At 41.1% G+C, this 18,089-nt stretch overlaps 1 protein-coding gene across 1 annotated transcript; it reads right to left on the reverse strand.

Annotated features, from left to right (window-relative positions):
- Window positions 1-916: 916 nt before the first annotated feature.
- Window positions 917-17,613, reverse strand: fbln5 (fibulin 5). The gene is made up of 11 exons (XM_084742820.1): window positions 17,101-17,613; window positions 16,879-16,933; window positions 16,542-16,590; window positions 16,106-16,390; window positions 7,762-7,884; window positions 6,722-6,838; window positions 6,509-6,625; window positions 4,947-5,069; window positions 4,286-4,412; window positions 3,967-4,162; window positions 917-1,705 (listed from the first exon to the last, which is right to left on the reverse strand). Exons 1-11 carry the CDS (start codon window positions 17,142-17,144, stop codon window positions 1,544-1,546), a joined length of 1,398 nt encoding a protein of 465 aa, XP_084598946.1. The 5' UTR covers window positions 17,145-17,613; the 3' UTR covers window positions 917-1,543.
- Between the last annotated feature and the right edge of the window lie 476 nt (window positions 17,614-18,089).

An 18,089-nucleotide genomic window follows, 5' to 3' on the forward strand; every position in this document is an offset into this window, starting at 1 on the left:
TCCTCAAGTAGGCTGTCAGAATATTTGTTAATTGATATAGTCCCAAATTTTGTTTTAGTCCTCTACCACTGCCAAAAAATCGTATTGTATATTTGTTCCACTTTTCTCAGACTTTCTCTGAAAATTTGTAGCTTCATATAATCCCCAAATTTGTTAGGGTGCCCCCATAATTCCTCAAATTTCCAGTGAAAAAATGTATTGTTATTCCCAGAATTTGGTGCCCTGCCCCCAAAGATTGTCCCATGTTATAGTCACAAAATCCCGAAACATTCATTGGAATGGTCCACCATTGCCCCCCAAATCAGGCACATTATCCACAATGTTTGTTCATTTTCATGGTCTCAAAATGTTTTCAGCTTGTCAAAAAACCTAAAAGTGCCCCCCAGATGCCCCAGATTTGGTGTAGTATCTCTATAATGTGTGATATGATTTGATTTGATTGCTTAAATCTTACATTACCCCCAAATTTGCTGTAGTTTCAAGAGTGCAGAAACCTGCTCACACCAGGGACAGTTGTGTAGTGATGTGGTGTTGTTATTGTGCACCCAAGTCCCACAAATTTGGTGTCCCGAAAATGTGCTTATTGATAGATTTTGTGTTAGAGCTCTCCCATTGCCAAAACTCAGTATTGTGCTCCAAAATTTGCTGATATAATCGCAGAATTTGTTCTATCCTATGTATCCAAATTTATAATTTTATATAATCCCCAAATTTGTTACAGTACCCCCAAAACCCCCAAATTTGTGTCCCAAACATTATTAATGATCCAATAATTTGTTACAGTCCCCCCAAATTTTACATTATAAATTAGCTGTAGATCAAAGTCCTCAAATTTGGTGATCTCCCCAAAAATTTGTTAAACCCCCAGGTTTGATGTTGTTTCAGGAGTTGACGAGCCTGTTCATGCCAGCGACAGTTATGTGGTGAAGACATTTATTGGTCTAAAAGAAATTGTGATCAATAATTCAGTTAATGACTGGTTGTTACATCATTTCAAATACTGCCACTGCAAATGCACAATTACACTTCTGCTCAGATTCTCCTCCCATCTCCTCCTCAAAACACGACAACGATCTGATGGCACTCAGGATGCAATGACAGCTCTTCAATTTAGGAATATAAAAGTCACTTTCACAGCTTATCTGAAGGGATGAAAATTCACAGACAACTGGGGAAAACTGTATTGTGTATACACTGGCACTCAGTGAGGGTAATTCCCATCATTTTCAGGTCATTTTCTAAATAGAATAGGATGTCAGAAATTGTACACCATAAATATCCCTCTGTGTTGAAAGTCCATATCGCAGCCATAAAAGCTCAGTGTCCATTAAACCAGGGCGGGGATTCGAGCACAAGGATGCTTTCCCATCAGCTGATCTTTGCTGAGTCTTTATCGGACGTGTCTTTAGTGAGGATGACATAATGACTTTAAAAAAAACAAAACAAAAGAACAGGTGAGCTGTCTCAAACAAACCACTGACTCAGCTGCAGATCAGATGAGTGCAGCTCGACTCTCCGGGGCGATTAAGTTCATTTGGGATGCTCAGAACGGGTGCTCTGAGACAAATATCGTCAGACGTATGATGGAGCTGCCTCTGAAGTTGATGACGTTGTTGACCGTGACCATCTCCAGGTCCAGCACCACCTCCTTCGGTCCCTTGATGGGCCGTGACAAGACGAGCGTGGCGCTCACATTACTGGTTTGCTGTAAGAGACAGAAGACGGGAGAGGAACGTGAGGAATGAAGCACAGGAAACCGCTGAATCTGACAGCTGCACATGATGGAGGAAATCCAAGACTGAGCTCAGGGCTTTTGTCTTATTATGTACAACCAGCAAACACAAGCACAAAGTCAAGGAAAGTTAATGTGTTTTCCATAGTGGAAAAGGTCACAGACCGGGGCTTATTCATGCAAGGACAACATAGTGTAACTCAATGTAATATTACTGCATAAAATCTCATGGTTATTTAAATCATGCTACAGTTTGAAATCCTCCCAAAAGTTTCTACATTTAACATATTTGTGAAATAAAAAGCCCCCTCCCAAACACATTACACACACGTATTGCACCATCTACTGGCTGCACGCTGCACTGACAGGTCAGGTGCTTCATCCTCCTTTACAGGCACTGTACCCCTTTTCACATCAAAACTATTACTAATAACATTAACAACTGCTGTTCAAGTGTCTCAGGAATTTAGCCACCATTCATGTTATTATTAAGACCTGTGACTCTGCTACTGTGATGTGTCAAAATGTCTCTTTTGGAACAAAAAAAAGCCTGTCGGTCTCTCAAAATGTGATATTAGAGCTGGATAATTCATTTTTATATTCAGAATCTGTTGAGAATCACACCTATAACAAAGTGATATAGCTCAAAACTTGACTGAGGGTCAAGTACTTGCTCTCTTTTGTTTTTAATGTGAGCTTTTTAAACGTAAACCTATATGTTTATTTAAAAGAAAGTCAGTGAAGTGGAGTTGAACATATGACAGAGACTCTAAATCCAAACATACATAAAGTTATTTGTTGGGATTATTATTCTTTGGTGACTAATTAAAAAAATCCTCAGAAATTTGTAATTTCATGCAATACATTTTTTCACAGTGCCCTAAAATCCCCCAAATATGGCATAGCAGTAAAAAAAAAAAAAAATCTTATTACAGTGCATCCAAATCACCAAATTTGGTGTAAAAGCCCCAAAACATGGTAATTACTACAGTCCCTACATGTGTTATAGTGCTCCCAAACCACAGACTTTAGTATAACCCTCAAAATATGTTCCTTATTGTGTTGTAACTGCCAAATTTGTCCCATTAGAGCTGCAATGTTAAGCTGCTTCATCTATTAATTGATCAAAAGAAAATTAGTTGCAAACTATTTTGATAATCTTATTAATTGTTTCAGTAACTTTTTCAAGCAAAAACATCTTTTTTTTTCGTTTCCAGCTTCTTAAATGTAAGGATTTGCTGCTTTTTTTTTGGTCATTTATGATAATAAATGAAGAATCTTTGGGATTTGGACTGACTGACAAAAGAAACTCTCTGTCACTTTGGGTTCTGGGAAATTGTTTCCTTAATAGGAAGTAAATTAAAAAATGGGTGTTGCACTGTTAGTGCATTTCAGTCTTATTTGTGAAGTGGTTCTGTTACGACTTGCTTACTGTTAACCTCAGTAATAAACACCAAAATCACATACAGCAAATACAACCCCAGACTGAAAAGCAAACAAACAAAAAAAAAGATTTTGGCAGCATCCTGGGTCACTAAACATTCACAGCTGTGGTATTTCTGCATTTTACAGATTGCTTAACACTCAAACAGCACTGAAGTTTCCTGCTCAGTTCTGAACAGAGTTTAAGTTTCTGTAGGGAGCGCTGTTTTCCACAGTAAATCATATTTACTACCCAGTTCTTGCTCTCTCTCTAAACTGTAGTTGCTTGCTTCTGTCAGAAACATAAAACCCACCACTTCTTGTGCAACATTTATATGATTTCCAGTGAAATATCCCCCACACCAGAAATGGAATTCAGTTTATACATGTCATGATAATGTGTGATTTTATTCCTCTGAGGCGTTAAAGAGGCCATGTTATGCTCATTTTCATGCTCAGACTTTCGTTTTGGGTTTCTACTGAAAGGTTTTCATGCATCTATGTGTTCCAAACTTGCTGCACATTATGCAAATGTGTTACAACATGATGTCACCAAGTAACAGAGTAAAGGCTGGATTATAAAATGAGGTGTTTTAGTCAGTTCAGGAGCAGTGTTTTCTGTGGGAGAGCGGTCCTTGGTGGACTTAAAGCTTTGCAACTTTGCAGACCTTCTACATGCACAAAAAGCTACACGAAAGGAGACAAGCTCAAAAAGTGATGTCTCTCTGTGACATTTCAGCATAAGATATTATCACATCGCTGTGTTCTTTCACCGTCACATCTACGGGTTAGTGTCATCCTGAAGTGCTCACCCTCATGTAAAACTCTCGTCCATCGTTGCCCGACTTTATCTGGAAGATGTAGAAGGCGCCGGGGTAGCGCGTGGTGGCCTGCATCTGGAAGATGTCTGCAGGCACACTGCGCCCCGACGACAGGTCCATGTGTCGGTACAGAATAGTGAAGGGTTTGTCCCTGCAGGCAGGGTTCTCAGCCGAACACATGCACTGACTGCAGAGAACGAGACACACGGGGAGGTTAAGATAAGGAGAATATAACTGTGGCAGTTTTGGCTGCGCCACAGTGAACTTAAATGCAGTGAAACACAGATGCGGTTGGAGCGGAAACACTCACTTGTCACCGACTTCGATGTAAGGAAGGTCACACTGTAAAGGATTCAGGCATGTATAGTCTCCCTGGAAATTGAAACATACTTGTGCTGTTGTACAGGTGTTGTTACCAGTGTCACATTCATTGATATCTTCAAAATCAAACACACAACAGTTAAAGTCAGTTAAAACATCATCACCATCATCATCATCGTCATCAGCATCAGACAAACAGCATTAAAGCATCAACAATATGATATATGATACAGAAAACAAATACAGCACATCATAATAATAAATAAAGTGACACTTGTTTTAAAAAATTAGCTGATGTTGATCACTAAACAGATAATTAATATGTGCAGCTAGTCTATATGAAACCTTAATTTTCCTAAATATCTTGTAGCAGAAAGAAACCTCAATTAAGGTAGTTTTTTATCACAGAAATATTACAGAATTAATTTTATTCGAAACTTTCCTGATAAGAAAAAGAATTTCTGTATAAATCAAGGCAGGTCCATGCAGGCTTTTGAGCAATATTCAGTAAAATTCAGTATCATAGCTGCCCAAATATTTGCCCTCTGCATCCAAACTGCTGTGAAATTTACACATTACAACATTTTTTCAGTGCAGTCACTGCAAAGTAGTGACTTTGTTTTTTTTTTATCTTCTGCCCTGAACTTTACCTTCACAACTCCTGCCGTCCTCGTATACATAATATCCTGGTGGACAGACGCAGGAGAAAGAACCGGGAGTGTTCACACATCTGTACTGACACAGAAACTCAGAGAAGCTGCACTCATCCAAGTCTAGAGGGAATGAAAAAAAAACAGGATTAATGCCCATCAGAAAAAGATGAAGGCTCAGTGGTCAGCCCGTCTGCCTCACAGTGAAAAGGTTGACTGAAGCCTGTCTAGTCCGTGTGGATGTCCTCTGGGTGCTCTCTGTCCTCCCACAGTCCACAGACATGCAGATTTAAAGAGGCTTTCGGTGAGAATGTTGTCTGTCTGCATCACTGATTTCCAACCCTGGGGCTCTATGTTGCAGCATTTCTTTAATTTCTGTGAAGAAACCTAAATGAACTTGTTGTTTTTAAGGGCATACTATGCAGAATTTTCCCAAAGAACAAATATGTAGCCTCACAAAAATAGTCAATCTCACCCACTCCACCACAAGTGTGTGGCGGTGCCTGCATCCGCTCATATCTGCTTATTTTTCTGCACAAACAGCAACTGAAAATTGTTCTTATTTTGCCTTTAGAGTTTAGATTATTTGAAAGAAATTCACAGAGCCTTCACTTAGGGAGATGACACCAATAGATTCATCAGAAAAGAAGGCTGTTAAGAATGCATGATTGCTGAAAATGAAAAAATATACTGTATATAATACAGACATGGAAGTGTATTAGAAGCTTCTAAAATGTCAGGAAAACTTTGATGCAACATTCACGGGTAATATTCTACTCAAAAATCCAAATCCAAATCATTCGTTTTATAACTGTCTTGAAATTACATGCAATATTTGGGTTAACTGTATTGTTATTGTGATGCATTGATTAAACATCCAGAATATAAGTCACTTAAGCAGAAATAAATACATACATTTGAAAATCGTTACCCAGTTTCTCAGCATAATCCACAAACTTTGCTGCAGTTTCACATAAGAACTATTTTCATTCTACCACCGACCAGCTGTATTATCACATAAAAGAAAGCGTGCATCACGCTTGTGACAGGGCAGGATTTGAACATTAATGGTGTCCGCCTCAGCTGAGCTGTAACCTCTCATCCATGAGTAGATGCACACTTCCTTCTATGGGTATGTTATCTTGGATTATCTTGAATAACTGGGTCTGGTCTTTCTGGAGAGAGACACTGATGTTTTTATGAGTTTTTCAAATCTATTTTTTGGTGCACTGAGCACCACAAGCTGAGTGCTTTCTAGTTCCATTATATTGCAGGAAAGGCAGACATCTCTAGAGCCAATATCTCCAGAACTCAGCAATTCTCACCAATAAATTCTAGATGGATAAACAGCACTACAGGCCAGAGGAAAAATATATTTTTTTGATTTTGGGTAGAACTTTCCCTTTAATGCTTAACATGCATCAAATGCTGTGAAGACAAACTTCACTTTATATTCCAAAGTCATGAAATGACTAATTCAAATGTAGAAATGTGTCTCCCTGTTCAAATGAAATACAAAATTACAAAATGAAAACACAAAACCCACAACCAGCTGGTCTCACCGATGCAAGTAGTACCGTCGGCGGCCAACTCGAATCCCTCGTCACAGTTGCACATAAAGGAGCCGTACGTGTTGAAGCAGCCGTGACTGCACGGTTCATCTACACACTCGTCAACATCTGGAGGAACGACGGTGGCACAGTGGGAGTTTAAATTAATACAACATTGGTACACAGCATGGACGTGTGCATGTGCGTTTATCTGTGTGTGTGTACCTTGGCAGGTCCTACTGTCCGGGTTGAGGATGAAGCCGGGGTTACAGGAGCAGGAATAAGAGCCTGGGACGTTGGCACACAGCTGTTGGCAGTAACCATAGCGACATTCATCAATATCTGGTCAAAAAGAAAGAGACAAACCTGTTATGAACCATAAGATATTCATATTTGTGTAGGTCTGTTTGCTGGGATATAAATAAAAAACCCTATCAGTGGAGTGAAAATGACATAACACTTTATTATCTTGCTAATTAGCTTGCTAAGCTGCTTTACTGCACATAACATGAAGAGGGCGCTGTTGTGCTGGAGGAGAGCTAAAGCTGTCAGGGGCTGTGTGGCTTTTTTTTTTTTAAACCAGGACAAAACAGTGCTTGCAAGTAATATGATGTTTTTTTTAGGACATACTTGCACTGATATCCCTACTTAGCCATGGTCTCATTTGTTTACACTACTTATACAAATATGTGTGTGATGGATCACTTTGGTGGTTTAAGCCATTAAGTACAAATCATGTCCAATCCACTTTACTGCCAGATCCATTTTGTACCTTCAAGGCTGCCATAAGATTCATTACAGTATTGCAGAAACTAGGAACCTGCTTGCAAGTAACTGGTGCTGCATGATAACTATTTCTTGTTGGTGAATTCAGGGTAAATACCACAGAACAGAATCAGCAGCTGAACATGAACCTATTTTTTATGTTAATCACTTTTCCCAATGTTTTATCTCCTGATTGCCTTCCAGATTTTTTTTTCCGAACAACATAGCTTGTGAATATAATAGCCTGTAAATAGACCTGACTTCCAAATGTCAGAGCTTCCTTAAATGCACCACAGTCTACTAGTTCTGTCTGTTTCTGCATTCATGTAAAACAGCAAAGTTCATTATGATGTATCACGTGCTGTGCTTTTTAAATATTTCAGAACTAATGTCAGTTGCATGTAATGTGAGACTGAATTGAGACTGAGAGTGATTGACTAAATTATGCAGATTCACTCCTTCACAATTAATTTGACAAAGGTATACAACAGTTTACTCACCCTGGCACTGTCCACCGATGAGCCAGTATCCCTCAGTGCAGGAACAGGTGTAGCCACCTGATGTGTTGATGCAGACCTGGGTGGGGTTACAGTGATGAGAGTTTGTCTCACATTCATCAATGTCTGGATGAAGAGAAGAAGCAGAGCAGAGAGAGGAGATGCTGTTATTAGATTTTTTTTCTTTTTTAAAAATATAAATAAACAAAACAAAAACCTGTTGAAAATAAGATGGATGGATGGATGGATGGATGGATGGATGGATGGATGGATGGATGGATGGATGGATGGATGGATGGATGGAATGAGTATTTTACTCAGTCTAAAGGGAAGTTGGACTAATTCAGCAGCCAAATAACATAAAAGTGTCAAAAATTGACATATGGCCACACAAAGGAGCAGACAAGAAACAGACAAAAATAACTAAATAAATAAAATCTTAACTAGATAGATAGATGGTTATTATGGTAGAATTTATTATGCAGCTCAAACAAATTGATGTTTAGCACATGAACTCCAAGACATCTCTTACTTTCTTATAATACTCGTCTAACTTTGAGTGTGAGTAGATGTTTTTTCTGTTTCTGTTCATACTTAAAATCTAAACAAAAGTGACACCTGGAGAGCCTCCTTTTAAGGGTTGACTGACAGAGTATAGAACCATTTCTGTACATGAAAGAATGTCAAATATGATGCATAACAAAACAAATATTAAAAAAAAAATCCTAAAGTGGGCCAAATATATTTACTTGACTTCAGCATTTTGCAGGCCAAAGAAAAATTAAAGAGTGCTAGTTGAATAGACTTGGTGTACACACTGGTCTTTTAATGTTTTGGTATAATTCTAAGTAAGCTGCTTTTGAGTGGGGTGGGAATGGGAAATTTTGTTTGGGAATAATTTGCCTTTTACAAGTTGTAAAAGCTACACAGTCTACTGGTGGTAATTGTGCTGCAGCTTTTCAGGTTTTCATGCATTGCTCAACAGCATTCCCACTAGACTAGAATTTCCCCTGCTGACTTTGTATAAGCTCCGACAATCTTATAGTCAAAAGTCTGTTTCTCCATCACTCAGGTTTTCACCACCACCTCTTAACACAACAGTTAACATTTCAATACAGTGCCGATTTACAATTGTTTTTGCAAAAGATTAAAGATTTCTCAGATTACAATCTGAATTCCTTTGACGCCCCTGGAGCAGCTCACACACTCCATCATAATAGTCACATTTCCTTATGAGGATATGACAAATCAAAAATTCCAACCTGTTTATGGTTCTCAGACCATGAAGTCACCAATCTCTAGAAAACCGGTGGGGGAACTGGGTGGGTGCCTGGCTCTTTGTTTGGACAGGCAGCTATGATAAGTGATAAAGTCTGTCGGTGAGACTGTTGCCCTTTGTGCCAACTTGGACCAGTGGCCCTTCATGGGGGTGGAGGAGGCCCAGAGCGCTCGGCCACTTGCCAACAGCTACAAGGCCCCGGCACCTGCTAGCAGTTACCAGTCAAAACCTCTCTGAATGGTCCTCATCTGCACCCCATGTGTAAGCCTTACTGCAGATCTCCAATGTACACACACACACACACACACACACACACACACACACACACACACACACACACACACACACACACACACACACACACACACACACAGGCTGCAGGAGCGTTTCAGTTCAGCTCCTTATATAGACTGTTTCATGGGCTGCTTCTGACAATCCTGATCAGTTTCAGGGAAGACATGATTGATGGGATTTGTTTGAAACACTTGAATGTTGCAGGAAAACTGAGAAAACCTAAACAGTTAAACTACCAAATTTGTACACAAACTGATTCAGAATAATTCCAAATTAGCTGTTAAAGGTGTAGGATGTAAGAATTGACTACCTGTTGAATTTATAGTCCAAACAACTAGGGGGCAGTGTATCCCCAGAGTATCTGCTAACTAACTCTAGTAGCGGCCAAACAAACCAAACAAATAAAGGACAGTGTATGACCATAGGCGCTGCTAAATACTGGCAACTGCAATTAGACTCCAAACAAATAGGGGCAATGTATCTCTAGAATAAGGGCTAAATACAGCTAACTGCAGCTGCTATGAGTCTCCAAACAAATAGAAGTCAGCACATCAATACAATAACTGCTAAATACTGCTAACTGTAGCTGTCATTAGCTAATTAGCTGTGCAGCTAGCTGGGCAAGTGGACTCAGCCTTGCAATGAACATGGCTGGACGCGGCCAAACGCAGCCTCTGTGACCGACGGAGGTTAGTGTAAAATCAAGGGATACAGTACTGATGTGATTAACAGTGGTTCCGACCAGGACTCTGACTTCGGGGACAAATAAAGCGCAGCAGGTTCAGGCAGGGACACGAGAAGCAGAAGAGGAGCAAGAAGAAGGTTGGGCATCAATCAGGGCCCACCTCCACAGGCCTGACCATGGGTTGCAGGAGGGTCAGCTCCCGGGGTGCCAAACCGGGCAAGAAAACTTCCTCAGTGTTACTGAGGTGACTGACTATCACATCTCGTTGTACAAAGTGGCATTACAAGACAGGATGGGCCTAAAACTAGCTGGTTATCATGTGACACAATACACGGACGTCTTTGACATGTCAGCTGTGTTCATCATACACTATTAAAACACATACGGGAAATAAAATGTCACCAAGAGTCTTGTTTTACTATCATGCACTTTTGAGTTTGTCTGTTGGTTTCAAAAGCCCACAAGGTCGGAAATGTTTCTGAAGCCACAAAGGAGCATGTAATCCTTCAGCTCAAGTAAAAACATGAAAATCCCCAAAAACTTAAGTTATGAGCGGAAATGAGCAGCATAGTCCCACGTGAAATTTAAAACACAAGACGAGAGCTGAACTCTGGAGGAATCATTTGACTTATTTGACTTGGTGGTTCACGTGACAGTCTGTAAAAGTGTCCTTGAGTAAATTCTCAGCTGTCACTCGTACTGTCTGGTCAAGCAAGTAGTTTTGCTCTTATGTGCAGAAGTTTTGAGATATCTCCCTCAAAAATTTCTGCAATCAGGCCAGTAATAAAAGTGAATAAAAGCAACTGTTCCCCTCTAGATTATCTATAAACCTTGCTGTAAACAGTTTTCATAGAGACGTTTTTTTTCTTTGGGAGAATGTAGTTCTCATAGTGTTCTCAGTGAAATCTGTGGTTTATCTTGTGCATTGTTCTTGGAAACATGTGTTGGATACCCCGGCCACATATTGTTGCAGACTTTCGGTCTGCTTTGGGCAAGACCCTTTAATTCCAGCAAAAGGAATAGTTTGTTTTGTGTAAACGTTTTGTGAGCAACACATTTCTTGATGAGAGTTTGATGACAAGATTGCTAACATTCCCATATCTGTCCATTCAATATGAAGCTGCGCTCAGAAGCCAGAGTTAGCTTTTCATAGTATAAAGACTGAAAACAGAGGGGACACAGCTACCTTGCTTCTGCAGATTTTTCCAAACTTCGGGCTGGCACCTAAAATGGGTCACAGACCCTTTATATTGGGTCACCAATTAGCATGGATATACAAAAGTAAACAATATAAATATAACATTCTCAGCATCATGGCAAGAGATTTTCAAGAGATGGTATTTTGACAGTGGGAAAGTAAGTCAGTCACATGTTTGTGTAGCATGTGAATTGTTTTGTGCGTCTGTTAGCTGGGGACTGATGTGTTGCTAACTAGCTATCATCACTTGTCGATGTTAACTGTGATCGCTGACGTTATCTTGCTAGCTGCGATTGACATGCTGACATTCTGTCCACAGCTTCTCCTTTGGGTCTCCTGCTGAAAAAGTTTGGGAACTTCTGTGAGAGTATCAAAATTCTCCAACCAGCACCTCTTTATCTTGTTTGTTTAATCCATAGAAAAACTGATGTGTAAAAAAATGCAAGATGTGATGGCAAGTTGGGACTCTTTCTTGCCCTTGTACACACATTTTTGTTACTTAAGCTAACCGGCTACAGTACAGCCAGTGGTGTCAATCTTCTCATCTGATGTTTGGCAAAAAAGCAAATGCGCACATTTCTGAAAACACTGAACCATTGTTTTACTGAAAAGTGTCAGTGCTACAGAATACAACAACTTAAGACTATGATCTGGTTTCCAGCTTTGAGTCAACAGTTTGGGGGAAGACCCTTTCCTATATCAACATGGCAATGCCCCCCCGCTCCTGTTCACAAAACCAGGTCTGCAAAGAAATGATTAGCATGGAAGAACTTGAGTGGTCTGCGCAGAACCATGACCTCAACCCCATCCAGTTCCTTTGGGATGAGCTTCAACACCAACTGCAAGCCAGGCCTCATCCAGGATTGCCAGGTCTGTGTTTTTCCTGCAGGATAGGGGTACTATGAAGTGTTGCTGTGGGATGATTTTTTTGCCTGCTGGTTGGGTGAATCTATTTTGCATGCAACTGAAATTAATAATATCTATAAATACACATTTGAAATGTATTTAAACCAAAATCCTACCAAACTGACTCCAGATAAGGACATACACACGAATCTGGCACATGAACGCTCACCTAAACACACACAAATACGACACGGCTGTCTGCCTGCCGGCGCCAGTTTTATTGGGCGTTGGGCTGTTTTGGGCTGGTTTCGATCTGCCATTTGGCTGGTTTTGTCGCACAGACCTGGCAACCTTGGCCTTATCATCCAACGTCAGTGGCCAAGCTTACTCATACTCTTGTGGCTGAATTAAAGCAAATCCCTGCAGCTAGACTGTGAGTCGTTACAGCATATTAATGCACACGGTTTTGGAAAGTGTCTTTGGATGGCTAGATACACCAGGAGGAGATAAACAATAATGTCTTTTTGTATATTTTGTGATCTGATGCAAAACACACCATAACGCTGCTCGTAAAAGGTCTGCAGTACTATCTAACCTTGGAAAAATAGGCTCACGGAAGCACAAACGCATACCCGAGGGCTAATTTGTTCTATTGTTCTCCGAGATTGGCGCCATGACATTGATGGAGTGCAGTCCCATTAACTTAAAGACAAAGCCATGTTTGTTGCAGGTTCAGACAGGAAGTCACAGTCTGTGTAATTAGTGCCCCGTAGCAGCATCAATCAACAACCCATTACATCACCACACACACACACACCAGCCTTTCGGGGTGTGAGGACTCGTTAGGATTGGCCCCCACAGAGGTATGCCTGTTCTCCAGGCCCGACTTGGGCACAGATTTGGCCACAAATGACCTCATCTTTGGCTCTCTGATGGTGTAGTTTACCCAAACAAGGTTGTGAGCCGATTCCCTGACAGGCCTTCTCCCCTACAAAGAGAAACAGTCCGTATTTGTGCATGAGGTAAACTCTAAAGCTCTCTTTAGTGCAAGAAAACTGTACTATATGTGTACATTTTCCACTCATTACACGGTCACGGCTGATTTATCCGAAATGACAGAAAAACGCCCCAGATGGACTGTAAAGAGGCCATTTTCAACAGCTTGTCCCAGCTGGACACACTGTGGTAATTATGTTAAGATGTATTTAAGACAGCTGGGACATTTGGTGTTTATCTGACAGCTGGGATCTTTTGTGGTTGTGAAATTCAACAGAATCAATCAGAAAGCTGAAATTTTCATCTATGTGAGAAGTTGAATCTCCCCCTGCTCTGGCTGGGTGACGGCAGACACGCCGCTGTAGCGAGCATCAAACAACATCTGTCCCTGCAACTTGATGGATTCCTGCATTCCCCTGGAGTTCAACCCACAGTCGTTAATGAATTACACCGAATCCCTGGCCTCTATCACCTTCCCCTCGTGTCACCTCGTCGATATAGTTTCACTCTAACATCTGATAAACAGCAGGAGGTGGCAGATGTCGGGAATGTCTTGCTCAGAACATTCTCATCTTTCAAGCAGAGATTCGGCAAAGGGGCTGGGAACTGCAAACAGCTGCAGCAGAGGACAGACAAAATCTAGCTTTGCATCTCTCCCAGGTAATTATGCAGAAATAATTCTTACAACTTCATGTGAACCCTCACTGCACCTCTTAAAATGAAACTATATCTGTGTGCAACCCCTTTGTCGGAAGTTGCATATGAAACCAGTTCAACATTCAAATAAAGAGTTCCTTCTCAGATTGATTTCTTTTATATTTGGATGCTTGTAGATGAAAAATTATCAATTTGTTTGAAAGCAGACAAATTATGTGTTGATGAAATAGAATTCTTTGTTTTCCTGCCATGTTTATTGTCTCATAACCTGTCAGATTTATCATGTGACCCTTTGGCAGGATCCTGGCCAGTAAAGAATCACTTTTAGATGAAGATCAAAAAAGCGTTTCCACCCAAAATAACCAGAACTTTTCGTCCAAGGAACTGGTTTTCAAGGAACTCAAAAGTTCCTTCAGCACATTGTTGTCTATTGATCTGTGAAGATGAGACAATTAAGTCCACTGCTGTATGAAAACACATAATAATTTATGACTTAAAGGTGGAGTAAGCGATTCTGGAGGGAGCTGATTGTTGAGTCTCATTGATCTCAGCAACCAACTCAAAGCGTCAGTATTTGACGACCTGGTCTTTTTCCAGAATTGCTTACTCCACCTTTAATATTTATCATCTCTTGCTGCATGTCCAAGAAATACGACAGCTGTTTTTACGAGTCATTTTTGCAACCACAACTTTGTCATCGGTCCATATGTTCTATGCTCTCTTCTGTAACTCCATGTTGATGTGTTGAAGGACAATAAGAACAAAAAATGGTTTTAAATGGCTTTAACCATTTGGAAATGTTCAGTGCTGCAAGCCAGATCCCCAAAGTTACTGTACTTTTGGAAAGTAATGTTCTTGACCATTGACTTTTTGAGGAGAAAAATACTATTCACGAAACTTAATTTACGAACGGAGTTCCCCCAAAGGTTCCCTGAGGAAAGTTCCTGTGGTGGAAATGTGGCTATAATTCACTCTCCTGGAATCACTTTTCCAAGATGTTGTCAAACTCATGGGATCCTCATTTTTGGTGTCTCTGTGACTTTGAAAACAATGATGGCAAAGAGATTGAAGGGGAGTAAAACTGGACCTTCATCTGAAAGTCGTTCCCAACAGAAGGGTCAGGATTCTGCTAAAGGGTTGCATCACAACTCTTAAGCCTTACGAGATGATAAACATGGTAGAAAAGTAAGTAAGTATTTCTGTTACACAAAATTCATTTTATCTCTTATCTTTGGAAATTTTGCTGGAAAATTTTGCACCTTCGGGCCCCTAAATAATCTGAAAAGGACTTGTTCTGTCATCCAGTTATCAACCACTAACTTATGCAACCTGGAACAAATGGGTTTGTATGAAGACATAACTTATGGGGATGCAAGATCATAACGGCATGTCATCAATATCCATTCTGGGCTAAACATGGCGTACAACATGGCGCATTCTGTGGAAGAGAACCAGCGCCCCCTTTAGATGAACATAAATCCTGGACCTTTTTAAGCGCTGTCATCCCTGTCATTATGACAAATTTGTGAACACCAGTGAAAAAAAAAAGCCTTTTAGTAGTAGTTTTCTTATTTTACCCAGTGGATGTGTCCGCATCTGTCAGTGGGTCTTCACAATAACAGTAGGCATAATAATATGTTAATTCCACCACAAGAGAGACTCGAAGTCCTGTGCAATTAGGTGGAAAAGAATCTGTGCACATATAAGTATCGGCAGTCGGCCAGAATTTGTTGGAAAATATGAACAAAAATCCAATATCGTGCAACCCACCGTGCAACCACTGTGTCTGCAGAAACAACAAACTGACTTCAGGCTCATTGGCTGCGTTCGCTGTCCGTGATGAATGGGAAAACATGCTGACCCACTGTGAATAACTAAACAAGGTTTTTGTGCGTCTCTGGTATAAACAAACAACTGAAAACAATGAGCAGCACTTTTGGAAAAAGCTGAATACTTTTGATAAATAAAACCAACAGACTTGGGTGATGTGGTATTTCCTCCACATTTTTAAATCTGTTTTGTAGACAACTCAATTAGAACTTATATATTTTTTTTCTTTCCTGCTCCCATTAACCATCTCAGGACCCCTCAGGTTAGGAACCTCTCAACTAAACTAACAAGATATATAAAGTTGTTAAAAGTGGCCCCACCTCGCTTCTTACAACAGTAAAATACTGCTTACACATTTATACATCAGTATTAACTCATCTCATCTAATTTATAGTAGTATATCAGTTATAGGAGCCATTTTTCTGCAGAACAAATACTTTTACTTTTGTTCTTCAGCACATTTTACTGTAATGAAGTATCTGTACATTGTCATTGATAGTCTGACTTGAGGAAAAGATCTGAGTACTTCTTCCACCACTGAAATCAGAGTGCAGTAACTCACCATTGCAGGTGCCATCCTCTGCAGGAGTATATCCCAGGATGCACTGTGCAGTGGTCCTCACTCTCGGGTAGCTGGGCTCCACAGACCTCGGTATAGCCGGGAGAAAGGTGTCTGAAAATCCAACTGACGAGTCTGGGTAAACCGGCTCGGGCAGGGCCGGGGTCTCCGGTCTGTACTGTGGCTGGCTGTACAGGGTCCTCGGGATGCACAGGTAGCCCCCGTTCTGGTTCACACAGCGCATGTCTCCTCGGCAAGCATCTGGCAGGGTACGACACTCATCCACATCTGGAGTACAGACAGAGCAATGCATTGATAAGGCCATTCCTGCATGCGCAACATCTGTGGGCTTGTGATGCATTCACTTTTCGTGGTAAATTTAGGAACTTATCCAAAACCTAAGTCTTCACAATATGAGAGCAGAGGGCATCTCACTTACCTATACACTGTCTCGCCCTGCGGTCATATGCAAAACCCTCTGTGCAGGTCTGAGGAGAGATGATCAAGAGGCTGTTTGAGTGTTTTGTTCTATTTTAGATCATATTTCATAACTTGTGTCACCTGGAATTGTGAAAATTCACAATTAGAATGAACTGGAATTAAAAATGATTAAATATGCACAAACTACTTTTCTGTCTTTACATATTGACTTTCTGACTGTTTAATCAGCTATCTTGACTCAGTCAACATGAAATAACACAACATTTGCAGACTGTGGCCATGACCTTGGTCTAAATGAATGAAATCTCATGACCTCGGTGGCAGAAAGGTGTTACCTGTCCGTGTCCGGGCTGGATACAAAGCAGAATAAATACCAGAGCTGCCAACATCCTGCAAAGAGGGGAGTTCAAGTTTTCAGAGACAGCGAAGTCGAAACAAAAACAGGAACTCGCCGCGAGCATCCCGTTACATATTCATTCAAACACATAACTAAAGCAAAAACAACTCGGATGCGAACAGAAGTCCGTTACGCAAAGGTTAAAAAAAAGATTACTGACCTTGCACAACAGCAAAACCTGAAGCCACGTATTTCAAAAAGCATCTCAAAGGAAAGATTTAGACGACCCGTAAATTCTCCCCAAATCCCCTCTCCGCTCCCAGCAGGGCTCTCGCCACCCCCCAACTATGCGCCTTTACGCGAAAGCCGACACCAGGTTTTCATTAAGCGCTGTCTGGTCGAGCTGAAGCTTCGGTACATTGACCAACTGTTGAAGGACTGCCTTTTCAAAATGGACTGTTCAGTTTCTGCCCCACTCTGTCGGTCGGCTCTACAGATTATTTAGCAATGCAAATTGACGGGCCCCCTCCGAGCGCTCAAACAACAGCTGGATTCAATCAGAGGAGAGAGAGCCAGCCCCCTCCGGTCACAGCGCGCAGAGACAGCGGCCCCACAGCGGCGCGCTCACTCCGACAGGCTGCGACTCCCGTGCTGTTGGGGGGCAAAAAGGCAGAAAACAGACACAGAGAGCGTCTGTTTTCCAGAGATATAAACTGCCCCTCTCCTCCCTCTATGTTCCCACACGACTTTTCTTCTCCTACAACTGAATGACACCGCACATCTGGCCAGTGGCAGACTCAGGATGTCTGAAGGGCAGGGGCGGAGAAATTAAGGGCACCAGCGCCTGAAAGTCGTGATGCACTTTCTGATGGTTCCAATCAGTGGTTTAGATTAAAATTGTTTTTATCATGTGGCTTCAACTAGAAGAGCACCCCAGAGGGCACTTTTTCACGTTCTGACCAGAGAAGGGCGCTGTAGAGGACACTTTTTTCACATTTTGTTCGCTGGAAGGGCACTCCAGAGGGCACTTTTTCTCACTTTGTCCTCTGAAAGGGCACCCTAGAAGGCATTTTCTCACATTTTGTCCACCCGAAAGGCACCCTAGAGGGCACTTTTTCTCAAGTCCACCCTAGAAGGCTATTCATCACTTTTTCTCTACTGGAAGGGCACTTTTCCACATTTTGTTCACTGGAATGATGTCCTACATGA

Source organism: Lutjanus erythropterus, chromosome 18, assembly GCF_056507025.1.
Source record: "Lutjanus erythropterus isolate fLutEry1 chromosome 18, fLutEry1.hap2, whole genome shotgun sequence".
In the NCBI taxonomy this organism is placed as follows: Eukaryota; Metazoa; Chordata; class Actinopteri; order Lutjaniformes; family Lutjanidae; genus Lutjanus; species Lutjanus erythropterus.